The sequence below is a fragment of the Diadema antillarum genome, unplaced genomic scaffold (assembly GCF_040938485.1).
Source record: "Diadema antillarum isolate AM-2024a unplaced genomic scaffold, OU_Dant_1.0 seq00001370_RagTag, whole genome shotgun sequence".
Classification (NCBI taxonomy): domain Eukaryota; kingdom Metazoa; phylum Echinodermata; class Echinoidea; order Diadematoida; family Diadematidae; genus Diadema; species Diadema antillarum.
Genome location: NW_027272131.1, coordinates 755670 through 783571, shown reverse-complemented (window position 1 = coordinate 783571; position 27902 = coordinate 755670). Strand labels below are relative to the sequence as shown.

At 39.3% G+C, this 27902-nt stretch overlaps 2 protein-coding genes across 2 annotated transcripts; both read right to left on the bottom strand.

Annotated features, from left to right (window-relative positions):
* Window positions 1–3953: 3953 nt before the first annotated feature.
* LOC139708739 (pseudouridylate synthase 1 homolog) lies at window positions 3954–27902 on the bottom strand. The gene is made up of 12 exons (XM_071620671.1): window positions 27774–27902; window positions 14801–15051; window positions 13551–13669; window positions 12445–12674; window positions 11642–11770; window positions 10990–11068; window positions 9374–9513; window positions 8740–8855; window positions 7882–7956; window positions 6236–6306; window positions 5494–5599; window positions 3954–4915 (listed from the first exon to the last, which is right to left on the bottom strand). Exons 2-12 carry the CDS (start codon window positions 15002–15004, stop codon window positions 4520–4522), a joined length of 1665 nt encoding a protein of 554 aa, XP_071476772.1. The 5' UTR covers window positions 15005–15051; window positions 27774–27902; the 3' UTR covers window positions 3954–4519.
* LOC139708715 (glycosylphosphatidylinositol anchor attachment 1 protein-like) lies at window positions 15017–21148 on the bottom strand. Its single transcript, XM_071620649.1, has 2 exons — window positions 19273–21148; window positions 15017–15051 (listed from the first exon to the last, which is right to left on the bottom strand). The coding sequence occupies exons 1-2, from the start codon at window positions 21146–21148 to the stop codon at window positions 15017–15019; spliced, it is 1911 nt and encodes a 636-aa protein (XP_071476750.1).

Below are 27902 nucleotides of genomic sequence, written 5' to 3'. Positions count from 1 at the left end.
TGATCAGTGCCATCCTATGTGCCTGCGGCATGTAACTGTACTGGTTTGTAAAACCACTGATGGTGAAAACTACTTGTACTTAGAGTTATATTGTGCTTGTTGTTGTTTTTTCCAACCCAGTTTTTTAGAATATTTTGAAGAAGGCATTACCCCCATGCGTGTAACCATGGACTTCTACCAACCGCACAAAAGTTGTTCCCTCTTTCTGTGGAAGAACAAAGCTGTGAAAGTGGAAAATGTTCAGGGTCATCAAGGGACCAGCCAATGTTTATCGGCGTAGTAGCTGCCAGTACATTTGATACTAAAGGTCGCAAGCTTCAGTCAATCGGGGTGCTCCTGTTTTGCCAACACATAATCAGGGAAGTGGAGTATAATTTGCATGCAAAGATATGTTAGCTTTATCCTCGGTAGATTATATTCCCTTGGCAAGTACCAAGAATGTACAGTGTATGTAGTTTATTAGTAGATTATTTATTTAGCCGTATTGCTTATGCCGTTATAGAACAACCACAGGGCTCGTAAGAAACGAGTGACCACAAACCGTGGACTTGTCTTAAAAGTTGCATACCTTGCTCATGAATACTTGTCAAAAACTGCACAATTCTGAAGTCCCTCAAAACTTCATTGCAGGAACTAGTGGACAGCATACTGAACAAATATTTCTACAAGCACTGTACTCGTGCACACAAGTATCTGAGAGCAGTCCTATTTTACTGGCAGATTGCATATTCATTTATCATCATCATTATTAATGGTAAGCATGGCCATTATCATTTCCTTCAGATATGTTTTGTAGTCAATCTCAAGATATTTTATGAATGCACATGATATTTTGTTCAGTGTAAATCAATGTGAAATCCTACTGACATGGCTAACACTCCATAAATAAATATGTTTTGTTGTCCAGCCACATATGGAGCTCCAATGTGCTTTATTTTCTCTGTCTGACTGCTCACCTATGTTTGTATCTGTCTCTGATTGTGTGTTTACATGGATACATGTGTGTGCGTATGTCTTTGTTTTGAATGTCCTGGATGTATACTTCAATGACATGTGAACCTATAATTGGCAAGACCTTTGTTTTTTGTGTCCATGCTTCGTGGCTCACAGATAAACTAAATTGGTTGGGGTGATCTAACGCTGATGACAATCCTTTGGTTGATCCCACCTTCGACACTCGAATTTCATTTGAAGTTTGATGATGCACACAAAATGATTGGTCCAAATCAATCTACAGACATTACAATCTGTTAAATGAATCTCTACTGCTGGTTTCAAATCATTACTCATGCAGGAAGGAATAACTAACAAATTTTAACTGACAAATAAGCCCAGGGAGTATAGGACATGCAAGTATATAGGTACAAGGTGCTGGTAGGATGTCCAAAATGGTTGATGACTGCACAAATTACCTCATGTCGTATCTCAGTTCCATTCGTTGGATGAACTGATTTTGCTCTACACACATTTCCAATAGATACCTGCCTGATTATACTAGGGCTAGTCTTCAATGGGTTCACTGCAGCACTTCTTTGTGGGAATGATAGACCAGTGTAACAGTTGTACATCATGCATAACTTTACAGCAAAGGCTATTGCTGATATAAAGAAGCTTATCTGAAGCTCCTGATACAGCAACATGTAATGACTTCCAACTAGATTTTGAGTATGTATTGAATTGTATTCTATAGGAACATGTACATGTAATTGAATGGGTATCTCCAAGGTCCTTTTGAAAAAACTTCCATACATGTGAACAACATCGCAGCACTAGTTCATTGTATGTGTATACTTTTGACGAGTAGTTGCAATTGAAGAGTTTGTTTGCAAAAACCGATATGTCCATATTTGCCAAATGGAGATATTTGCGATTAAAGGCCAAGAAAAATAAAGAGAATAATAAGAAATTTTTTGCTTCTTTTGACCATAACTTTAAAAATATACCTTTATATGAAGTGATCAATATATCATTTAAAAGGTATTATTTTGTACTTTATGACAAAGATCGTACTTCAAAATCTTCAAAAATGGACTTATCGGTTTTTGCAAACAAACCCTTCAATTGTAGAATCATCCTCAAAATATCTGTGTATTTGCCTAAATCTGCCTACTGTCTCCACTATTTTATGACACAAATGCAATTGCATTGATTTCTTTATTCCACATTTTGGTTTCCACAGTGCATATTACAGCAAATTACAATTTACATGGTACGAGCTGACAAGACCAAAAAGCCATTAGAAAAAATATCTTTTACGCTTTAGGAGATATATCCTGTGAGCATATGCACACACAAAAAAAGAAGTAAAAAGATACTGTATGAGCTTTGGGACATACATGTATTAGCAATAAGAGTATGGCCACCTGCAAGATGTACTGTACACCTATATATTTTGTGAGGTTTTTATTTTTGAGAATTTTGCAAATATATCAACTCTGATTCAGACATATGCAACATGCACACATACATTTCTCTGTTCATTGCCGTACTCCATGATCGTGAATTTAACCACTTGTGAAATTGTTGGGAAGTCCCGATTCGCAAAAAAGCAGACTCACTAAATATACGGTGGTGTATGCAGTACATCATCAGTGAGAATGTCAGTGTATCAACAACCTACCAATCAAGAACGACTGATAGCATTACAAAAACAAACAAAAAAATCATATCTTGCTTGATTCTTTGGACGCTTCACTTCATGAAAAATATAAATGAGCATCTACTATTGTACATAAAATAGTTGCATTTGCCTGTATCTCAATTGAATCATACTCTACAGCCTTTGTTCACAAAGAGTGCATGACAAATGCCACTTGAAAATAATGTTACCATGGCAACAGCTGTCTGATGACCAGGAAGTGTCTGCACAGTCACTGCTGGATGAGAAGACTACTACAATGTATGATGTCACATGCGTACAACAATATAAGGAAAATATAAAGAGAATTTCACATATTTTTATTTTTCGAAAAAAGAGCACATTTCCTCGACTTGTCACTGAAGTATGTTAAAGGTAGGGGATACCTTTTACAGACCTCCCAAAATGCAGCAAAACATTAAATATGAACCTCAGGGGACTTGCTTAGGCCACTGCTTAGAAATTTGGAAGTCAACAGTTATCTAAAATTTGAATGATGCACAAAACTCAACTACTCAGTAGTTCTGTGTGTCAGCCACACTTAAGCCTTTTTGTTGCAGTCTTCTGTATTTGTTATCTATAAACACAAATCTAAAAGTACAAGAGCTGATGTAATAACATATAGAGTGTGTGGCAAGAATGTATATAGAACTGTTTGTAAGTGTTGATGAACTTTCTCCACAAAATATACATGATGGACACACATGCGGTGCATGGGTCTGCAAAGGTAGCCTAGTAATGTACTGGAATTTACGGTGAGCCCCGAAAAAAATTCAATTCAAAATCTAACGGTCAAAAAAATGTACTAAATGTTACCTTCCACTTTCAATACTTTAAGGGAGTTTCTAAAATGATACTCTCTTCAACATACCACTGTATTTATACAACTCTTCATTTAAGGCATGCAAATGGGATTCCCTACCTTTAAAGGTAATATTATTCCCCCTGCCTTCTGAAAGAGCCAAGTCAAGCGTTCTTTTATTATGCGAGAAAAGTGAAAATATGTTGAATTTTTTAATGTTTTCTTTGTATGGTTGAACACATGTGACATCACAAGCCGTAGTAGTCTTCTCATCCAGCAATGACTGAGCAGAAACTTTAAAAATTCATAACTTTTGAACGGGTTGTCCAATTTTCCTCAAACTCTCACTGATGTGTTCTACTAATATTGCTGCATGCACTCAATCCACATGTATATGAAGGTGAACTTGTCCTTTAACTGCAGACTGCATCACTTACAAGATTATAAAGAACTTATTGTCTGTTAACAATTTTGGTTTGTCTTGAGCGAGGGCAGAATGCCAGATGTGGCAACTCTGGTAGAAAGAACGGTAACCTGGTCAGTATACTGACTGATGGACCGCATCCTGCAGACTGTGGCTGTGATACACAGAAACATTGCACACAGGATACAAATTAGATCGCTGCTAGTCAAACAAGAGCCCCATCTGAGGCAAGCTATTTGTACTTCAAAAATCTTGAAATCATGGGACCCCAGGACCCCCGACCCCCACCCTCCTCGGGGCACCACATTTGTACATATGATGATTTCCCTTCCCCTGAGATGATTGCCAAGGTTGGTCAAAACCAGCCACAAGATGTGAAGATTGGAGCCATTTGGCTTGGTGAGTGAAAAACCTTAAACACAAAGGAGCGATGGTCTACCACAAAATCATTTTTCACCGTGAAGAGTTTGATGCGGCTGCACGGAGCAGGCAACTGCTGTAGAAAGATGGTCACTAAAAAGATATGTTTGGCTGTAAATGAAAACAATAAGATGACGTCATCATTTGAAAATATAGACAAACATTAGAGTCCAATGACGATCATTAATGAGACATTCAGGATGAGAAAAGGAGATGGGGGCATCATGTCTCATCTTCAGCTGGGTGTAGCTTGACTGTTACTGGCTGTCGAACTCTCTTTATCCCCGTCCGTACCATCTCCTTCCAGTGACTGACTCCCCCTCCTCTCACTAGAGGAATCTGCTGCGGTATCACTGCTTTGAACTTCCTGTTCAACTGCCCCTGCCTCAGCGGGCACACTGGGTGACAGAACAGTGGTGCTTGAGGAGGAATTAATCGTGCTTGCAGGAGTCTTTTCCACATTTTGGCACGTTCCAGTGTCACTGGTGCTGCCACCATCTGCTGTTTGTGGGGTGACGGTGGGCAATTCTAGACCTGCAACTGTCCGACTAGTCAGGAGAGCCTGCTTGTTGTCTGTGCTGGGGTTGGTTTGCGGAGTTTCACCACTCGATGAGGACACTGCCGATTCCGCCTATCACAAATTATGATAAGTTCAAACCCATTACGACTGTCACTTTTAAAAAACAATACGCTAAGCTATTTTTAAAATTCCAGCAACTGCAGTATATAAAATCACACCACTTTGTTCTGGCTGATATAACAACATCATAATGCTGGTTTACAAATTATTCAAAGCTTTAAGTACCCCTAGCTATGAAGACAAACACAATGGATGTCTTGGCGCTGTGGTTACCTGATCAATTAACTAATAATATTCAGTGGGATTCAAAATAAAAATGAAATACCCGCAGAAATTGATGGTCCTTAAGAGAAAAAAAGATTTTGATGTACATGAATTGCACAATGTATATAAGACAGAACGGTATACATGCAGGGGAACATTGTTATTACAAGAACCTTAATACCATTACAATTATCCTGTTATATAAGGTTTCTCAATATATCAGGGTACCGTGGTACGAAAAACAAAGAAATAAAAAGAGCTGGGATCTGCAAAATCACATCGCTATGAAATAATTTTGTTATATCAAGCCTCTTTTCAATGAGGTTCTACTATTTGATAGTTTGAGATTATGTCAAGCTACTCACTGCTTCTCTTGCTTTCTTCATCTCCATGTGGGCCTGGCGGAGAGCACTGTGTGTGCCCACTACATCATAGCTGTGGAGAGGAAGGGTGCTTAGCCACTGGAACATACTGAGAGATTTCACACAGTAAAGGAAGTTTTCTCTTTTTTTCCTTTGTCATGGCTTTTGTTGTTGTTGTTGTTGTTGTTGTTGTTGTTGTTGTTGTTGTTGTTGTTGTTGTTGTTATTTTTTTGAGTGAAGGTATTCCAGGAATGTATCATTATGGAGGATGTAAGCAAACAAGATGGTAAAATGAGAGCCCCATGTTGGCCACAGTTCCAAACTACTTGTACCCATAACTTCTACTAAACTGTAGGCAAACTAAACATCGGAACAGCCAAAAATTGTCTTTGGAAAACAGAAAAGCTACCCACTGTTGGAATGTGTATAATAACATTACTGTTTAGGAGTACCGCGATCACCTTATATTTCATGAGCACAGTATCTTGCAAATTGAACTTATAAGACAATTTTGTGAGTGGTTGGATTTGAGATCGGGCACCACAGGGACAGAATGAGGATTAAGTATTATCCCTTTGAAAAGAAAATCTATGTACTTTACCACCTTGGAGATAACATACATAGCAATTCTCATACCACAGGCAATATTTTTTTTTTTTTTAAGTCTTTATTTCATGAATGTTGGCAAGCTCGCAAAATTTGTCAGAACAAAATACCACAAAATACACAGCATATCACAGGATACGATTTGTTGTACTTCTCCCTCACAATGATGTTGGGATATATATGCTTGTGCTTGAATTCTTCAATGGCATTCTGCAGTGAAAAAAAAGAAGAAGAAAAGAATATCCACGTAATTTTGGTCAGCTAAAAAGAAATGACACATACAGTTGAACAAAGACCTCCAGATTATTTTCAGATTTTTACATTTGAACAAGTATGAATTAGTTATACTGAGGACAGAGTTTCAGAATTTATGATAATTGGGATGAAGAATAAGAATACTTTTGAAATTTATAAGAAATTGCAATGAACGAGGATGATGACATGGCAGGGTCACCATAAAATGCATGAGTTGGGGCTCATGGAAGCAGCACAAAAGAAGAAGGCATGCACAGATTATACACAGGTGAACTTGCAAGCAAGTGGTATTGTAATGGAATTAAACTGCTACATTTCTAAAATTTGTGAGCCTACTATGTCCTCATCCTTGTTCAGTGTAATTTAAGGTTTTTCAAAATATAGTTTCTCTGCTCAAGAACCACTACAATAAATTCCACAAATCTATACATGGAGCTGTTGATATATGTACTACATGATGTGAAATTATGAAAATCATCTGGAATGCCCCTTTAACATCAGTTGTCTCTATATATGGAGTCAGAGTTAAATGAATATGTTTTGGCAGTTTGTGGCATTCAGCAGACTCGTCCCACTCTTTATGTAGTAGATATCATCACATCTGGGCTGCATGACAACGGATAATTCTTTATAATGCCAGTCTGCTACAAATACTTTCAATTCTTGCTCATTAGGACTCTTAAGGAGTCATGTTATATGTAGAAGCCACTTAGCTGTATGGCCTTGAAAGGCAGGACCTCTATCTTAAAAAGATGCCAGATCGGTTGCATATCACTCTGCTTTGAGCGCGTAAAAAGGATACAAAATTTGTAAACATTTCATGAATGTGACATGACAAACATAAATTTTGTTAGGAATTCACTCCAAAACTAACATTACTCTCCCTTTGGATCCCATACATCATAAAGGCATTACATCTAAGCACCTATTCTTGTTGCATAAGGCTGCGTTCACATAGAAGTATACTATTCGGGTACTCGGGGCTCGTTTTCGAGGGCTCCCGAATAGCTTGAATCAAACGATAGGATTTCCTAACACCGGTTCACATAAGAGGGCACTATTCGAAAATACCAAATAGCTGCGAATAGTATAGCATACTGGGAATCACGCTTGTTCGATTTTCGAGCAGCGTATACCATCTTTCGTTTATGAAATGATGAAAATTTTGGTCTGGATTTGCCCTTTAGCAAAAATAGGAATGTAGACTGACATTCTGGTGCAGTTTAGAAATTGTTATTGCTGGGATGATTGTGTAGGAGGAAGAAGTAGGGAGTTGATGGTGCGGGTGATGGTGTACTGGGTCGACTTGACGGCGCATAGCGAATAGCGAATAGTGAATACCGTATACTTCTATGTGAACGCAGCCTAAAGCAGACATCAACAAAATAGCAGTATTCAACGCAATATAGTAAATTGCAACAGAAGACACACAAGTACATAATAAATATTATGTAATAGCATTTGTGTGTGTGTGTTATATTGGATACATGCTTACATTTGACATATTTGTCTCAACATTTTGGGACTTACTCTGCATTCATCAAAGGTCAAAGGTTCATGGAGACCGTCATTGCCCCAGCGTTTGTTGTAGCAGTCATAGTGGACCTTTGGAAGACAGTTAAGATGTCAGAGAAAAATGTTAGTGACACAGGTCTTAGTAACTTCTCTCTCTCTCTTTCTCTACCTAAAAAGTAGCATTTATAACATGATAATTATAATTCCATGTTCTGAAAAGATTCATCAATATATCTGAAAAGTGATGCAGAAAGGGAAATCAAGATTTCTTTCTTGATTTCTGATGATTTGAAATTCCTCAAACACAAATACTCAGAAACACACTGTGCATTGCCTATAACAGGCAAATATGATTCATGACTATAATATCATGCACCTTGTTACAGGGCAGTTGTGAGGTGTGGGTGTAAAGTTGTTCATGTACTGAAAGAATTTGAAATACTTTGCTTCTCTCTGCAGAGATTGAGAGATTGAGTACTGGGAAGAAGAAATGAAACCATAAAATTACAGTCTACTTTAAAGTATACCCACACAGATAGATAAAAACAAACTCAAAGTTTCAACACAAAGAAGGGTTCATTTCATTGTACACGTTTTGTGCAGTTATATCTGAGAAAAATGCACAATACTCTTTTTTTACTTGCGTACATGCACAACCAAAAGTACAAAGTGAGATAATGAGAGAGACAGGTGGATGCATGTAGTAACAGAACAGATACAATAATTTTAAAAGCTGTCATTCACCTTGGTTTTTCTTTTATGATGAACAATTGCTATTGGTTTTTGGCATTTATGGCCAGACTATACGAGGGCACCGTGAATTCAAAAAACTTCTTCATTATGGACAGCTGGCCCTGAGGGAACATTACTTACCGACTCAAGGACCAGTCCTAAACCAGGTGCACGAGGAATGTCCAGTTTCTCCTCACCAAATGCCCTCTCAATGATGGAGGGGGGAGCCAGGCCCCTTACTACAGCTACCACAAGACCTGAGACCACAAGAATGAAACAACAATGTGTGTTTAGGTACACATCTGTATCAATTTAGATATATCTATCCATCTGTCTGTCTGTCTCGCTATCAATCTATTATCTACAATGTATCTGTCAGTCTGCATGTCTATCCATCTGTCTGTCTATCTGTCAATCTATCTATGATCTATCTATTTATCAAACTATTTGTCTGTCTGTATAATCTTGTATATGAGCAATTAGTAATAATGGTCTTTACTGGAGATGTGGGGGGGGGGGGAAACAGCATTATGATAATCTTTCTCTGAAAATAAATTTCACAAAGTCTCTTTGCTAGAAAAAACAAACAAACATATATATGTATAATATCTTCATGATAAGAATGATGGGCTTGTATGCCATGCAATTACAGCAACATACACTTTCCAAACATGATCTTTATGCAATTGGTTTCAATAACTTGATTAAAGGAGGATGCATCTCAGATGGAAAGTTATCTTGTTTGAAAGCAGTGCCTTTGCATCCCGAGACTCACCAATCATTTTGCGGATCTGATGGAGCATGAAGCTTTGACCCTTGACCTTGATGATGGCGAACTCGATTCCGTCATCGACAAAGCCTTTCTCGCAGTAGAACTCTTTCATGTACCTATTGGCACTGGGATCGTTAAACAGCCTGGAGATGTGGGGAAGAATACGGGCATTATAATAATCTTTCCCCAGAAGGAAAATAAATATCACAGATTCTCTGTGCTAAAACATGAATGAACTATAATACCTGTATTGAATTCAGTGTTAGAATCACAAATATGTGTATAAAGTATCAACAGAAAAGAAGTGTTAAAGGGCGATGTGGTATGATGGCCTGGACTGAAATCTACCCAATAAATGTAATATGATTAATTATTCCTGTTCAGTCAAATGCTTGCTCATACAAGGAGAAACACTTTCCACATGAATGTCCCCAGTAAAAAAAGTCAATAATTTGTGGACATGACAACTGAATTGTTTTGGTTTTGCATTTCAGTCCCATTTGCAAGACAAGTTACAGTATTCCATAACAATAATAAAAGAAAAAGATGGGGTTCAGCACAGTTTGTAAGCTAGTTGAGAGTTGAAGATTTAATTAACTTCTGTTTTACTCCATCCTCTTTAACAGCAGAAACATACAAGGGTCTGGCTATGGGTCAGTCAAACTCTTGATAATTCTATAATCTGGAGTCAAAAGGGGCCAAGTTTTCGATCCTAGCAGAATCTTCGTCAGTGGCAAAATGACAAACAGGCAGGGAAAGCAATCACATATAAGGACTACACACAACAAGAACAGTCAGGAGAGGGCTAGGGACACAGAACAAAGAAAACAAAAGTGAAGGGTTGGAAATCATGGGCAAAGAGCCCAACAAGTAAAAAAGAAAGGGGGATTAAAGCAGGAGGGTGGACAGACAAGAGGTAGAGGAGGGTCAGTGATGATCCCAAGGATCAAGGGGGCAACCTGTGAAGGATAAGGATGAATACTTAACCTGTTGGGCTCTTTGCCCTTGACTTCCAACCTTTCCCTTTTGTTTTCTTTGTCCTGTGTCCCTAGCCCTTCCCCGACTGTTCTTGTTGTCTGTAGTCCTTATATGTGATTGCTTTCCCTGCCTGTTTGTCATTTTGCCTCTGACAAAGATTCTGCTAGGATCAAAAGCTCAGGCCCCTTTTGACTCCATTTTACTCCATTAGCTCGCCACTATTGGATAAGCAGTTTTCAGCAGCTTTTTTTTGTTGCTACATTTAATTCTATAATCTGTCACAAAAACTGCCTTGTTTGCTGATGCTGAGCAAGCCCAGTTTTATATCATGTGTACACTGAAAGCAAAAGGATTGCATTTTGAACTTCAATGCAAATTTTATTGCTAGTCTACACACTTGATACCTGCTTTTGGACAGTATCAACTCTGAATTCACTTAACAATACCCTCTTTCAAATTACAGGATGTTAATTGGGTCTGAAAAGCTTGGGCAATGCATCACGTTCTAATCTCCTTTACAGATCCTGTGAAAAGCTGATTAAAGGGTGTGTCAACACTGAAATGTACTGTGCACTTTATGGCGGCTGACCCATGCCAAAGTTTGAATGCAAGAGATAGAGAGAGAATCAATATCCACTCACTTTCCAGAGGTGAAGTTGTGAAAGTTGTGGGTGCCAATGTACTTCTGTAATTGTGTATTCACTTCTGTCATCTTCTCATCTGGAAGGGGAAAAAAACAGTAACACTGTATTTATACCAGTAACAAGTGACATCTTCGTCACTGCATGGAACTGAGATTCAGATTCTTAATAATTAACTTTCACTAAACGTGAGCTGCTGAAGGCCCACGATTTCACCTATCAAAACACAGATTATTTCTAAAAACAATCAACAAATAAGACAATGAACACGTTGAAGACGAGTCCCGAGAATACTCGGGCAGGTGTCTATGGGAAATGCGTGTTACAGCTAAATTAGTCCGTCCTCAACAGGTTAAGATAAAATTGACACTGGGTTAAAGTGCTTTGAAAAGTATTGTTATTATCCAGGGCTCCACACTAACCCATCTTTTTTTCTACTGTACAACCTGTCTGACAGACCAGTAGGTGCCCAGTTTTTCCATGTTTTACTGGTCCATTCCTGAAAACGTCTACTGGTCCGACAGTGATTTTTACTGGTCCCGGACCATCGGACCTGTGCCAGTGAGCAGCGTTGTATTATCACTTGATATTTGGTCAAGAATATTTATTGAATGACAGAGCCGTCAAAATACTTTGTGAAGAGGGAATTCACCTGTGACTCGGTATTTCTCCATAGAGATGTCCTCCAGGGGTGTGAAGGCAAATGTGGGCAGTAAGTACATGTAGGTTCTGTACTCGCAGTTATTTTTGCTGTTGAATCCCCCCGTCGTCCGCTTCACTCCTATCAGGGGGGAACACAAAAGAGGACAAATTCATTTCTTCACATTCATTCTAGATCAAAGATGAGAAACTATTGCTCATGTAAGATTTGAGCTTGACTTATCAAGATGATCTCACATACCATAGAGAAATGTACTTAGGATCTAGTACTGTATACGCCATATATTTAGCGAGTCTAAATTTTCGCGAACTGGGACTTACCGACGATTTCGCGAGTGGTTAAATTCGCGATCGTGGAGTGCTGTACTGAACGGAGAAACGTATACGTGTGGGTCACATTCATATCGGGATCAGAGTCATTATTTTGGCGTGTCTTTAATTTCACGAGTAGCACCCGACTCGCGAAATTCGCGAAAATAAAAACCTCACAAAATATTTGGTGTATACAGTAAATGGGGGAAAAGGTGTTTGATATAAAGAGACACTTGTTTTATTGTAATGTAGTGTTATGACATTCTGAGACATGACAGCTTATTGTTTGTGTCCAAAGCACCTTATTGGTTAATACATATGTTAAGATGCCTATTTGTTTGGATAAATATTTTACATCTGATACAGAATGAGAAATATCCCAGTGGGAGAGCAAGAAAAAAAAAGGGGAGAAAATGTAATAAAATAAGACATGACAAGACAAGGAAAGGCAAGACAGAAAAAAACATGAATGATCATCCCTACCCATGACTTTAATAGCTTCTGGTAAGTGTTTGTTGATTTTCTCCACAAGATTGTCTAGCAGGAGGAGCTTGAGGGAGACAACCTGACCGGCTGCCGACACGCCCTTGTCCGTCCGGGCACACCGCTGGAAGTTCATCTTGCCCATGTTTTGACCGTGATCCGGTGGAATGGCACCAGACTTGACCAATGCCTTGACCAGGTCTTCCTCGATGGTGGACACTCCAGGATTTCTGGGAGAAGAAGAGAAAACAATGGTTGTATAAAAGAAAGAGGTGCTATTTGCTGAGAGTCGTTTACAAATGCAGACTAAATTAGCCACATTGGGATTTTTTATTTTGATGTTCGCCATGAATCACTGACAAGGTTGCAAAGCAGAAAAAAGTGCTGAATTATCGAGTCTCCAGCAGCTCTGCATGGATCTGTGGCCACTATACACAGGTTAAAATCTACAGCAGGAAACAAAATTGGTGGCCTCTGGCCGCATTAGACAGGTGGCCACTATACACAGGGTCTTTAATGTGGCATTTCTCTCGGAGGATTTTTCAGTGGCCCCATAGGGCAGGTGGCCACTACAGACAGGTGGCCGCTAAGGCTGGTTTGACTGTGTACAACATTCTGAGAAACTTGAATACAGTCAACCTTGCCTAAGTCGAATCTATTAGGACTGAAGAAATAGCTTTGACTTAGAGGAAAATTTGACTTATGAGGGATTAAAATCAATAGAGTGAAGCTAGAAGAGAATATGAAAAGACCTTCGACTTAGGCGATTATTTGACTTAAATGTAAGGTCGACTTAAAAGCAAGGTTGACTGTATACAAATGAATAAGATAAAGTGAATAGATAAATGAATATATGATTAAGCAAACACAATGAAGGAATTCATCAATCATTCAATTTTTATCAATTTGAATCAATCCATCTTAGCATATTTCATGTCTTCCTGGCAAGCATACTACCTGGGCACCGTTTCATGAAACTTTTTGTAAGTGATTTACACTGACAGCTGTTAAAAGCTACTGAAATCCTTGCGTCTGATTGGCTGATAGCAAATTTGTCGGTGAAAATCTCCGACGAACTCGTTGATGAAACGCCCCCCTGTACTTACTTCTGCATGCCGACATAGTTGGCACCGGCATAAGACAGTAACATAGCAACCTTCCTCTTCATAACCTTGGCAGGTCTCTCATCCCTACTTCCATTGGTTGTTGTACTTCCTACATCACTCTGAAGAGAGAGAGAAAGGGGCAGAAACATAAAGAGTGGTATGAGTTGTTAACTCAAAGCTCTTCAAAAGTTTTCAGGTACAAGGATGTAAGGCTAACATGAATATTTCATCACACAATGTACTGTAAGATTTAGGGCTTATGGTAGACATTATTGAATGAACACCAAATTCAGAATATGCTCTTCCTTCAAGGGCATTCCACTTTTTCTTCGTCAAAAACTTCATTCCACAGGTTCCTTATACCAGCTTTCTGTTTCTGTACTGTCACAATATCATGAATGACTAATGACATTTTGCAATCGTTATTAAAAGTATTTTTAAGAGGGCTATTATTTGTGTTCTGTCAAAGTGATCATTGATATTAGAACCTTCATCATGTTTTGTACACAGATAGCCAATGCATATACTTATAAGTATGCTACAATTCCAGTACCAGTAACGCAAAATCTTACAAATGTCTTTCAACAGGTACCTTGGCACAAATGGTGGGTATAGTACTGTAAAGCATAATTTGACATACATTCTCATTTAATGAATTAAAGGGACTGTACAGTACTGGTTGAGGTGGGGATTCATGTTTTGAACATTCCTAAGTGAGATAATGAGAAACCTCTTATGAAATATGAAAGAGCATGTAATTTTAAGAAGGATTCAACGTATATTTGATGAAAATTGGTTTTCAAATGGCCGAGATATCCAAAAAAGTGATAATAATAAAAGGCGACAGGCCACGCCTTTTATTAGGATCTCTTTGTTTCACCTTGTTTTTGGATATCTCAGCCATTTCAAAACCGATTTTCATCAAATATACTTTTGATACCCCTTAGAATTGCATGCTCTTTGACATCTCATAGAGTGGTTTCTGAATATCTTGCAAAACGTTAAAGACTAAATCCTCATCTCAACCAGAACTGTACACACCCTTTAAATGATTCATTTGATACCAACAAAGACATTCTATACAAATGACAACGAAATATCTCACATACATGTACATTTACCGCCTTCATACACACCACAGAAATGAACAGAATCTACACATGCCCACGATGCTTGATTGTAGAAAAAAAGAGGGATATTAAATGATTTTTTTTTTCATTTTTTAAAAAAATAACCAATAATCACTTCACCTCCGTTCTGAGTTTCTTGGAGTCCCCCTGCTCTGTCCCACTGGCTGGTCTCTTGTTTTCTCCCCCCTCTGCTTTCCCAGCCGACTCCCCGCTTGAGCCCTGCTGTGGGACAGCCGCAGCTGCCGACGCAGAAGGGACGACATCCGCCATTTTGAAAGACGACACGGCAGACTTGATCAGTCCCCTCAGTGTTTGGCGAATCATCAATGTGAGATTCTACTCCCGCTTCTGCACTCTTTCATGCGTCACACCTGATGGAAAAGGAGGGGCGATGAAATTAGCACAAAATTCAGAATTCATCCTATTCAAATCATCAAGTGTGCACACAGAACAATGTGAAGTCATTGCTGACTTATATTTGAGCTGGAACATCGCAGGGAAATAATAATTTCCTATTGAACATAAAATATCATGATGCACATGTATGTAAATATTTGTCACATCCATTAAGTGATAGTACTGTATCTTCATATATGACTGAAGTCAGTGTGCATGATTGGGCAAAGTCACACAGGTACCCTGATCAAACTTTTGCTCTCACACAATATTTATGACATTTACTCTTTTTCATATGATATCATGGAGCAGAAATTCTTTTTATCAACCACTCTGATATTACAATTCAGCAAATGATGACTTTATATTAAGGAGAGATATAAATCATTTAATCATTATCTAAAAGAATGATGTCATATCTTTACAGGAACCAATAAAAGTGACATCATCACCTTGTACAATAAGCCAGTTCGGGGTTCCACTTTGAGCATGAGCAGAAAAAGGTCAATCGTACCAGCAGAGCATGTTGGTTTTTAAATTCACTGAGATAGGCAACTGTGATGTAATGATTATTCAAGTATAATCCTTTTAAGTGGTGCTTGCCAGCACATCCACCTGACAGCAAAAGTGGTATCTGACAATATCAATGGAAAGAGATTGTGAATACATTCAATGCAAAATAATGAAATGGATGCTTTCCAAAATGCCAATGGAAGGATCATTCTGGTCACCTGTTCTACACAAGTTCATCCTTTGTTTGAACATGACTGATGAATTCCATAAATTGTTACGTTAGGTGAGCTTAGGCCTTCTGTCGCTTGAAACTAGTGAAGTGCCTAATGAACTGGGAGAAGAAAGGTCATTTGTACCCATGTGCCCATGAGCTAACCCCGAACTGGCTAATTTATCAGCGACTGTGACTGAGGTGACATTTTAGCAAAAAACATTGCACACCATTCCATAACCTTAAATTGACAATGGAACCTTGTTATAAAGAGGTCGGATAAAATAAAACCCTATAAAATAACAAAGCGATTTTGTAGGTCCCAATTCTGTACATTTCTTTGTTTTTGTACCCCCAATACAGTGAGAAACCCGATATGTATAACGAGGTTGTTGTCATGGTTTTAAGGTCATAAGAATGAGGTTCCCTTGTACATCATTTGATTTCACTGGAGCTCTGTTTTGGCTTGTCTGACAATAATCCCCTAATCACATCAACTTGAACACTGAGTGATGCATCCCTTTAAATTTACTTCTATTCTAATCAATTCTCCTATCAGCAATAAATATATTCAATACAACTGTACATGGTTGGCTCAGTATTCATTGTGGTCTAAGAAATAAGCTGTGTGAAAAGACTACAAAGATGGCATTTGTACAGCATTTTTACAAAATCATTTGAAACAGATCTATCAATGTGAACATGAGAGGAAGCTGTACCAGTACAAGTACAGTGGACTCCTGTTATAATAACAAAGTCCTCGGGACCGGCAGTTTTCTTTCACTACATTGAAATTTTGTCATAACTGAACAAATAAACAATAAAAAGCAAAGAACTTTTAATGTAGTTGTGGCCTGAATTTTTATTTTGTTAACCGTGTTTGTTATAACTGGAGTGCACTGTACCTAAAATGGCAAAGAATTATTCCTGCAATACACATAGAAAATCATTTCTTTTTTTCCCCTTCTTCCTAATGGAGATCTTCCTTGTGGAGCAAAACATGTCGGTCATTCGCTGTAATCATGGCAGTGTAGATATTCATAAGGATATCAAAAGAAGAATTGCAGCACTGCAAAAAGAAATAACATCTCGCAAAAAAAATTATCAAACCATAAAAGACAAATCAAGGAAACATTTTGCTCTCATTTTCTCTGCAGCTTTTAATACCTTAGAAATCATAAATGTACATACCAAATTATGAAATCCTTCTAACAATGATTCAACAAAGATTTACAGTGTATTCAATGTTTTATACAAAAACTTTCTTGATCAACAAAACCTAGGAATGCTAAAACCAAAACATTTTCACACATTATCCTACGCATGAACATTAGCAAAAAGAAGTTTGGCATACAACCTGTGTGAACATACGTACACGTGTACGCACAATGCTGATACTAAATATGGAATACTGGTATGCACTCACTGTAACATTTGCACATTTTGGGGCCCTTTAACATTATATGCTATCAATGAAACTAATTTTCAACATGGTAATTAAAAGACACTGACTACGTATACCTGTATGTTTCAAAGTTATTGATTTATCGCAAATACTGTGCCAATATTGTGTTCTAAACTAGACTCTTTTGCAAGACTGCAAGAAAGATGCAAACTGGTACAAGTTGTATTGCAAATTTACATCAAAGTACCATAAACTGAATATAACTTGTACAACCAAAACTGCTCCTTAAAGTTTTAAAAAGGAAATGCTTGTATGATTAACACAGATTTATTCTTTTATTGATTAAATATTTGCTCAATATTCTCAACAATAATGTACTTGTGTGTGTGTGTGTGTGTGTGTGTGTGTGTGTGTGTGTGTGTGTGTGTGTGTGTGTGTGTGTGTGTGTGTGATAGTGGTCGTGGTGGTTGTGGCGGGGGAGAGTATGATGCATAGCTACATGTATCACATGTCATTGTGCGAGTGTTCGAATTTTGTATACTATGTACACTGCACTTGTAGCAAAGTATCAGTAGATAGAAACTTGCCTTCATCACAAAATTTCATTAGTAAGAAATGATAATAATAAAACCCCAACATAACTCCACTCAATTAATTGTTACTAATTACAAGTAAAGTAAGAGAAAATTTAGAGAAAACCTTAGGAGAAGGGGACAATTGTCAAATATGTGTAATACAATCAATGCCTCAAATACAAAGTTTTGTCCAAATGATTCCTTCATGAAGTTTTTACATACTAAGGTTCTGATCGATTTCATCATTACGACAGGCCATAACGAAAATGTGAATGATACGTGTAGGCTTAAACACACAACGCTATTGAAAAATACTGAATAATCCTTCTGACCATGAGTCCATTTTAAAAAGCCAGTCCAATTACAGTGTTCTTTGCAAGATACACAGTAACATGCAACACAATGTTCAACTAAATGAAATTGACTCGGATGACGTGTTAGACATTTTCGTGATTTGAAAGGCCAACTCATACCACAGATTAGATTGTCCGCAGTAAAGTTGTGACAGAAAAGTAGCCAAGTTTAAGAATTGCTCTGAAAAGGCTAATGCAATCAGACATTTACAGCAATGGTTTCACCTTTTCTTGAAATTTGCTTTGCGTTCAAATGTCAAAACTGACTCTTATTGTCAAGCCTTTGCCAGAATATTCATGCCTATCCACTTGCAAGACACTCACCTCATAATTATCCAGCAGTATTTTGTTCTAATCAAACACTGAGTGGTATTTGCAACTCTTCAGTCCCATACTCCAGACAGCAGAAACATTTTTAGTCATTTACAATGAACACATCCCCCATTGCAGTGTCCTTCTGTGGCATTCTCTAACCCCTAAAAACAAACATACAAACAAACACACAAACTAACAAAATTCCATGCCATCTGGCAAGAAATTGTAAGGCTTCAATGAGCAGGCATGTACAAGTTGTAAGTAGCAGGGAAGATGGGACAAACAGTAACATCACCCTTCTACAATGTATGTGGCAAGACAATACAACTTGCCTACCAATACATGTATTGCAAAACATGATGTATTCTGAATGCATTTATTTAAATCATATTTTTTTTATCATATTCTTTGCTTCAAAGCCAGTATGTACCAATAAAATGTCTGTTTGTTTGTTTTTAATTTGTACATTACTGAAACACTGTTTTTCTGTTTGACATACAGGTATCATGAATTATTTGTATCACTTCATTTCACCTACACCGTAGATGTGATAAAAAAACAGTGCAAGACTGTAGATGCTGTTTTGTCTACCAGTGGGATAATTCATAAAGCATGATTAAGTGTTTGCTTCCACTGCTGTGTATGGACACCAACTTTTGTTTGGGACATATTCTTTTGTAAACTGTAATATGTTACAAGCACATTTTTAGTTCAGGTACACTGTTATCATGAATGGTTCGCATTGGGCTTTCTAAAAATCACTAACCACAAAAGAAACCAAACAGGAATCCAAATAAGTGCTACTAAGGCAAACATTTTGTTACCAAACAAATAAGCATTGACGACTCCATCGAAGAAAGAGTCCACAGTCTTTTGCCAGCCATACGCAAGAATGTCAAAAGGAGCAGTCCTGGGGTTCAGGAATCTATGATGCAGACAGAGGAAAGTAAATAGCAGGGCTGGTGGGGAGATAATGAGGAGGAGGATCCCCTGAAATACCGTCAGGATTCTGCGGCTGGAAGGCCGCACCAGAACTGCAACAGGAATGGTTGGCACGGCGATGAAGAAAGCCAGAGAGAAGTTGAACATGGATACACCTAAGAGGGCGATGGTGTACCAGATGAGAGTGAGGGATTTGAGCAGCTGCCAATCTGATGGGGCATCATCATTGCCGCGGAAGTTGTTCCTCCTGCCCAAGATGGGGAGGGTGGTGATTCCAAAGAAGAAGGCCAGAAAGCCAACTGTAATGGCATCCTTTGGGGTGAGGCCAAATGTTTTGATGTGGTCCCTAACGAAGTACTCTGGGCTAACAAAAAGAACTGCTCCTACGACATGAGCTCCTATGAGGAGGGGCATCACCTGGCCGAATGGACGGCATGCACGCTTGGCTGATATATCCCCTGATGTGCTCTTGGTATCTTTGTCCTTGTCCTGGTCACCAGTGTCATCACTTGTGGTAGGAAAAGACAGAGCTAGTAGCCACAATGCCATGGCATGAAGTGTGGGCACCACAAGCAGGAGGCCAAAGGGGATCATGTACATACCGATGGAGATGTACCGCTCACAACCAGGGAGAATGTAGAAAAAGAATGACTGGTGGAACCTCTCCAGTAGGTTGTTCACGCTGCGGACAATGCCTTCCATAACACGGCCAACGGCTACCGTGTCACTGGACCCCTGTCGCGTTGATGGATGGGCTTGCAGAGTCAGGGCCTCGATGTGGTACCGCATGAAGAGGCCGTGTATTCCACTCGGGTTGCCACTTGCTTGCTTAGCCATGTTCAACAACATTGTTGTAGCAGCATGCTGCAGCCCTTCCAGTTTCACAACCACGCGATCCGGCACATTATACCTGTTCTGGAAGGTGACGGGCACCCTTTCGACTCTGCAGAGCCTGACAGCGAGGTTAAAGAGATCCAAGTTGGGCAGCTGCCCGTTGATGCCTTCAATCTTGACATCAATGTGGTCTGTGAGCTCTGAGCCCAGCTCCAGATTTATGGTAGCTATGATGCCACCACTGCGACCAAGCATCAGACTAGACTGGATGTATTCTGAGTGTCTGTCATGGTAACCATCCAACCACGCCTGCATCCCAACCTCCTCCTTGTCAACAATTACGAAGATGATGTCCTTAGACCAATACATCTGTCTACTGAAGAACTTGGCCACAGAAAGCACGAGCCCTATACCAAAATTGTTACGGCCCAAAGTTTTGCTGCTTTCCTTGTTCCGAAATGGCACTGTGATGACCATGGCTTCCGTGCTGGCTATTCTCGGCGCGCGAAGGATGGCATACACATTTGTTCCCGAGTTGGAGTCCACCAGTGCATTCCTGTCACCCTTCTCCATGAAGGGGTGATTGACTGTAAAATTCTGCTCAAAGACGTCCAACCCCAACTCTGTGAACTGCTCCCTCAGCCACTCCACTGGCATCTTAGCACGTCCACCATCTACCGCCGCCAGTCTCGTCAACTCCTTGGCGTAATTCTGGACATCCTGCTCACTCTGGTACTTCCTATCCACCAGACCAGGCAACAGGGCGTTTTCTGAGAAGTATGTTTTCTCATTCAGTGGGGTGAAAGCCAGAGCCAGTAGTGCCAAGACCCCAGCGATGTACAATACCACCTCTAGAGGTTTGTGGACGGCCAGGATGACACGAGACATAAAGGCCTGGGTGCGCGTGTCTGTTAGGAGACCCATGGTGGTGCAGGCTTAAAGACTTCTTGCAACTATGAAACAGTCTTGGGCCCTGTGCCAAAGACCTGCCAGGACAAACCAAACAAGACAGAGACAATCAGTGACAAACTGGTGTTTTGCAGTCAGTTGGGACACAGGAGTGTTTAACATAGTGAAGTTTTATTCCACTTCTTGTCCTCCAAAAAAGTCATTTTCTTATGTCAATATGCTAACGTTAACTGCACAAACATTAAATGGTTGATAACCATTCCAAGCTTGCATATGTAGGGTTGATCTTGTTTCTGGCAATAAACTCAATAAAACAAACAAATAAACAAACTACTAGTAAATGCATTCACACCATTTACTCTGATTGTCTCTGTCTCATTTGTGTTTTTGTAACTTTACCCCTTGAAATTGATTATGTAATGATTCTAACAACAAATTTGCAATAAACTTCAAAGTTTATCATTCTCATTCATAACAAGTCTCCTTTCTTGCAACCATATCAGAGCCTTCCTTGACGTGAACCGCTTGTTGAGGAAACTGGCATGTATGCGTGAATTCCATTCTCATAGCTGTCACACACTATTTCTAATGTGATCATAAGAAACTAAACCAAAAATGAAAAAAAAAAACCCTTAAATTCTCCTATCTTTGTTAAACAGACATGACATTGCTGAAGAATAATATGCAACCACTTCAAATGATTTCTACAGGAAAATGAAAAAAAAAAACTTCAGCGCCAATGTACTTTTGTGTCCATGTCTTTTTCAATAATCAACTAAAATGTCAACTTGCCATTCGAGCAAAATCACTGAAAATTCATTTCTATCATACTGCTCCCACGTTGAGTCCATCATCCCTGTTCGCACAATACAATGGCTAACGTCAATGTGCAGGTAGTGTATGCTGCGATCTCTCGCGGAGAGTGAGTTTGTTTTGTTTCAAGTTAAGACCTGAAAGTTGATGGCGACAACCCATTCGATTCAACTTGATGTAGGCACTAGATCACTGGAAATAAGCTTATCAGGCAGAGTATTTTTAATATACCCCTTTGATGGCCTTTTCATCAATGAATGAAATGGCCTTTGCCTGCTGCACAAACAGTTGAGCTCTAACGTTAGGTATGATTGAGGGTATACCGCCTATCGCCACCCTAACCAGATCTACAGTTTGTTTATTCCAAAAGTATAAAACAAATTTGCCTATTTGCCTCAGATATGCCGTAAATACTGCAGTTTCAAATCTCGTGACCGTCCTGTTGATTCTGAATCTCCGTAGTGAAATAACACCATTTTACTAGTGTGTGCGATGCATTTTCTTTGCGCGACTTAAAGGGTACCTCAAGTTCAGCACCCCCTCCCTCAATACATGCATCATGTTCGTAATTTACTAAGCGGATGTGTAACTGAACCACGTTTAGTTTAATGAACATTGTTAGATTGTTTAAGAGTTTGTTTTCGTCTCTTCATTATTTTCATAGCTTACGTCTACACATGGCACATACACGCGTACCCTTTCGTTCTAACCATTAGATTTCTAGAGTAAACCCCCTAATTTTCAGACACATAACCTTTTCTGCAATATTTGTTAAACTCAAAAAATACTCTACAAAATTACATCTATAACAATCTATGTTAAAGGACAAGTTCACCTTCATAAACATAAGGATTGAGAGAATGTAGCAATATTAGTAGAACACATTATTGAAAGTTTGAGGAAAATCAGACAATCCGTTCAAAAGTTATGAATTTTTGAAGTTTTTGTGCAGTACCCGCTGGATGAGAAGACTACTGCAGTGTAGGAATAACTTAGATGTCACATGCGTACAACAATATAAGGAAAATATAAAGAGAATTTCACAAAATTCCATCTTTTGAAAAAAGTACACATTCCCCTGACTCGTTACCGACAAATGTTATGGGTAATATTATTCCCCCTGCCTTTAGAAAGAGGCAAGTCAAGTGCTCTTTTATTATGCGAAAAAAGTGAAAATATGTTGAATTTTCTTTTACATTTTCTTTATACTGTTGTACGCATATGACTCACAAGCTGTAGTAGTCTCCTCATCCAGCGGTTCCAACACAAAAATTTAAAAAATTCATAACTTTTGCATTGATTGTCCAATTTTCCTCAAACTTTCGCTGATGTGTTCTACTAATATTGTTGCATTTTCTCAATCTTTATGTTTATGAAGGTGAACTTGTCCTTTAAATATATCAAACTACATTTTCCCAATATTGATTTTGTTACATACATCATTCATAAAATTTCACAAAATCCCCAAATATTATCACCTTGTCAATTCCCCAATTTTTGGACAGCCTCTCCAATTCGGACACGCGATATGTGCGCTCAATGTCAATACGCATACAAGGTCGCTGAAAAATGAGCGCGCGCCTTACCTTGTTGGTGGAAGCTTGCATCGGGGACCTTGCAGTGCCCATTCGTGTTCAAATTTTGGTGACTTGGCACTTGCATTCGGCCCCTACAACATTTATTACCTGCATCGGCATGTACAGAAATCTTGTTTTTCTTTTGTGTTTTTGAGGATACCATCACACTCTGAGCTTGTGATAAGCGAAAAATCTCGCAACTGAACAGCGTAATTTTTCAATTTTTAGCATTTTTTTTCGGCAACCCCGGGACCTAGAAAACCTACAATTCGCGTGCGCTTTGGATAAGTTGCGCCTTGGATAAGTTGCGCCGATTCTGCGTTTTTGACGGTGAAATTTGGGATTTTAGATGGGTTTTAGGAGGTGACTCGGGCACTTTCCTGTGATGAATGAGTGTGCCAGTAGCTATGTGAAACGATGTGATATGCATGTAATGTGACAGTAGAATTTGCTGGCTTGTAATACCGTAAGTGATACGTCAGTGTCTGGATTCAGGAGGCCGGCCGAAAATTGGGGATTTTACTCTATGCGTTAACAATCATGATACGCAGGGCCCTGCCGATACGTGGTACCCTTACCATACAACTCAAGTAGGCACATCACCCTGCTGCAAACACTACAGGGTTTACCAAAATTTATGCATCTTGTGATTTTGGTGCAATTTGGTTCAGTGGGATTTAGGATATCTAGCATTGAATAAGTAACGTTAGAAAAAAATAAGCGTTAAACCGTTACACTTTGTGATGCTTACAGCTAATTACTGATTACATGTATAATACATCACTCACAAAATGTTACACAAAAAATTTAAAAAGTTTATATCAAGTCATTAGCACCCCGACTTCTAACCTGTGTTACTACTGTTTAATAGTAAGATTATCTAGACTGTAACACACAGTTAGCTAGCTGTCAGTAGTTCAATATAAAAAAAGGCTTACATAACACCTGAAGCCTGATGAAGACTTTCATTTGATTGGTTGTTTGCCCTTGCTTGATCATTCGGCCCATTTCACTATGACATCATAATCCATGCAACTGTGGCTCCATTTACCGTGCAATTTTGGATCCATACGAATTGCTCCATTGCACGCTCGCTGAGAGACCTGCACGCTTGCTGCACACTACGCGTGTCATTAAAAAAAAACGCTTGCATTTGCAGTGTGTGTATGCGACAGCGTGCTAACGTAAAGCGCTCAGTGAGCACTCTCGCAATCTCAGTAAAGTACATGTAGGTCTAGCCCTAGTCAGATTCTCTCTTGTTTCTTTAAGGCCAAGTAAAAAAAGATAGTAGTTTCTCGTCCGGGTTTTTTGAGCAAGGCGATGAGGGAGGTCCTTACTATTTGATATCTTACTATTATTTCGAGGATTGTCAAAATGAAAGTAATATGTGTTTCTCATCCGGTAATTCTGAGAAAGGTAACGAGAGAGGGCTTTACTATTTTCTTACATCCAATTTATGAAATGAAATATCACTCTGGTAGCTGTGTTATGAGGGACCAGGTCCCAAGTGTACAGTATGTCTTGCCTGCACTCTGTGCATTTTCAAACAAATAGATTATGTACCATACTTGAAATGAAACTTCATGCATGCAGAAATACATTTGCTTTTTCTTTCCACTACAGATGTCAAGGGAAAATGACCATCTTAATACTGGTATTATTAGTGTTGTAATGGCATTTCTCAGGGGCGGATCCAGGAATTCTGTGAAGAGGAGGCCTGACTAATATTTCTCCTGGTGCCACTTCCGGGTTTCATTTCATATTTTTTCTTTTTATTTTCTTTGTTTTTAACGAAAATTAAAGGGGGGCGTGCGCCGGTTGCGCCCCTCTCTGGATCCGCCACTGTTTCTGATACCAGTGTTATACTTGCAATTCTGATGTATTGTGCTACTCAGAAACAGGTATAAAACATGTCTTTCAACAAAGAATGTACGACTGAAATAAATTCTATGATATTCAAAACACTGCTTTATTCATCATTGGTGTTTGTGACTTTTTGTGTCCACACAGCTGGTATGTATCTGCATTTCTTCACAGTACAATTGTAGCACATTTAACTGGAAACTGTTGTACAATTGCAGATGGATGTCAAAATGATACTGATATGGCATTATAGCATTAAACGTTTAAAGATGTTTCTTCATGTTCTAAAAAGACATTTGAAAATCACTCATCATTTGGATGATGAATGATTGTATACCACACTACAGATGATACGACTCACGGCCGTGTCCGTGAATTTACATCGTAAAGAAAAGTATCCCGCAGAAATACGAGACAAACCAGAATCCGTGGAAAAGTTATTTATTTTGCAGATACACCCATTTGATAATTCTACATTTGCTGGAAAAGCGCATTCACTTTCTCTTCAAAATAGAACAATAAATCGCCGTCAGCGATGCAACGTTACAGAGCAGAGTGTACGGGCTTCTACACATTCGAATGTGTTCATGCGTGCGTGCAGACAGCTGACAGACAAGTCCCGTTGCATAAAACTTTTTTAGCAACCTTAAAAAATTCAGGTTGGGATTTGCCCAACCTGAATTTTTTAAGGTTGTTAATCTAAGTACGTAAAATCCGTTGCATAAAAACTCTGGTTGGGAGCTTCCTACCGGAATTTTGTGATTTCAACCGGAAAAAAATCCAGTTGGAGTTTTATGCAACAGGCCCCTGGGGATGGTACCGGTGACCGACCCTGGACAGCTACATGCATATGTTAAATACAGACACGCACACTTTGCCAATACGGTGCGGCACGGCCACTGCACCGGCACCGTACCTTCCGACACTGCACACACATGCACATACAATTGTAGTCACAATGACATGAAAATGTATACAAACTCGATACAATCCTCACAAGCATTTGTACAGTACAATTCATCCGCTTGAAATATGAGAAACGGGGAAAAATACGAACAATGCGCGAAATATGCGTGGAATATCAGCGATTGATCGCAAAAAAATGTTGCCGCTATCGCGTTCACGACGTACCGAGTGCGCTGTTCATCACAGCTAGCCCAGGCCGGCGCCGCCCGCGCCCGCGCCCATCCAACTACAGTTCGACTGCTTTGTGGGTCATTCCTTCTTGCCGAGCTCGTAGTGTGAAATGCATGCGTTACGCGTTATACATACACACTACAGAAGCTACAGCTGTACTACAGCTAAGTAGAGGACGCAAGGCGTAATTAGAAATGACATCACGATTGGTAGGTGACAGTATTGTCGATCTTTTTTTCGGCGGCCGAAAAAATAGTAAATATCAAAAAAAATTGATGCGGCAACTGAAAATCGAGGCGGGCGGGGAGCGGGCCGGGACGAGAATTATGAATTTCTTGGTATTTTCAGCGCCATTTTGAAAATAGTAAATAGTAAAAAAATTGATGCGGCGGCCAAAATCGATGCGCGCGAGGACGAGAAACTGGTTTCTTTTTTTACTTGGCCTAATCTAAATTAATAAAACATCAAATGACAAGCCAGGATCTAACTTGGGGCCAATTTAACAAATAACAAATGTTTCTCATTCGTGCAACCAATGCTGGCATGGACAGAATATTTCATTCGGTGAAAGATGAAATTACTGATCCATTCAACACGCTCAGCTCAGCTGCGCCTCTTTGAATGGACCATTGCATCTTCCATCTCATGAAATATTCTGTCCATTGCACTCATAAACATTCATTATTTGTACATTGTATACTGGCAAAATTACCCGGTGTGGCCGCGCCGCTACTCTGGCTCTCGCTCTCCCAGGACTCTCTCTGACTGACACAGCTCAGCCTTGCTGCAAATATTAAATAACTAAGCGCCAGTAAGTAAGGCAGTATCCCATCGCCTAGCCCCGGAGACCGCGCCGCGAGGCGCGGTCCTGGCGGCTTCCCCGCAGTTTCGCTTATGTTAGTTCTGTGCGCTTGTGCAAGTGATTGTGAATTCTGTGAACATCGGTGAGCTGCTTATAAGACATCATTTTGTGCATCACAAGCAATGAAATGCATCAAACAGTCGCCGATGATAGTCATTTAGGTTTCATCGACCCATGTAAGTATTCCTAGTAGTTTCTGTTGAAAAATTAAGGAAATATAGCGCCGCAAAGGCACCCGTTTGTTCAACATGAAGATCTTTTATGGGAGCACGGCGTAGCCGCCACACGCACACACTGCGTGTGGCGGCTGTCGCAGTTACCCATCGCCCATCCTGAACACTTACGATTAACTGCGGCGTTTAGAAATTTGTGTCAAACATTTGCTCACCTGTTGAAAATTAATCTTCACAGCCAGTACAGCTCCCAGTGTAGTAATTCAACTCATGAAGAATGAAACTACTGTAGAAATAAGTCATCTATAACTAGGCGTTGTTGTATGCAGGGGGGTACATGTACG

Bases quoted from the DNA above. Each gene is read 5' to 3' on its own strand.
- LOC139708739 (XM_071620671.1), bottom strand. From the start codon at position 15,004: ATGATTCGCCAAACACTGAGGGGACTGATCAAGTCTGCCGTGTCGTCT. The intron at 7,957-8,739 runs GTAAGTAATGTT...TGTCTTCCAAAG, and splicing joins TAGGACTGGTCCTTGAGTCG to GTCCACTATGACTGCTACAA. The intron at 5,600-6,235 runs GTATCCTGTGAT...GAAATCTCTCAG, and splicing joins AGGGAGAAGTACAACAAATC to TATGTTCCAGTGGCTAAGCA.
- LOC139708715 (XM_071620649.1), bottom strand. From the start codon at position 21,148: ATGGGTCTCCTAACAGACACGCGCACCCAGGCCTTTATGTCTCGTGTC. The intron at 15,052-19,272 runs GTAACAAAATGT...CTTTTCCATCAG, and splicing joins CGTCAATGCTTATTTGTTTG to GTGTGACGCATGAAAGAGTG.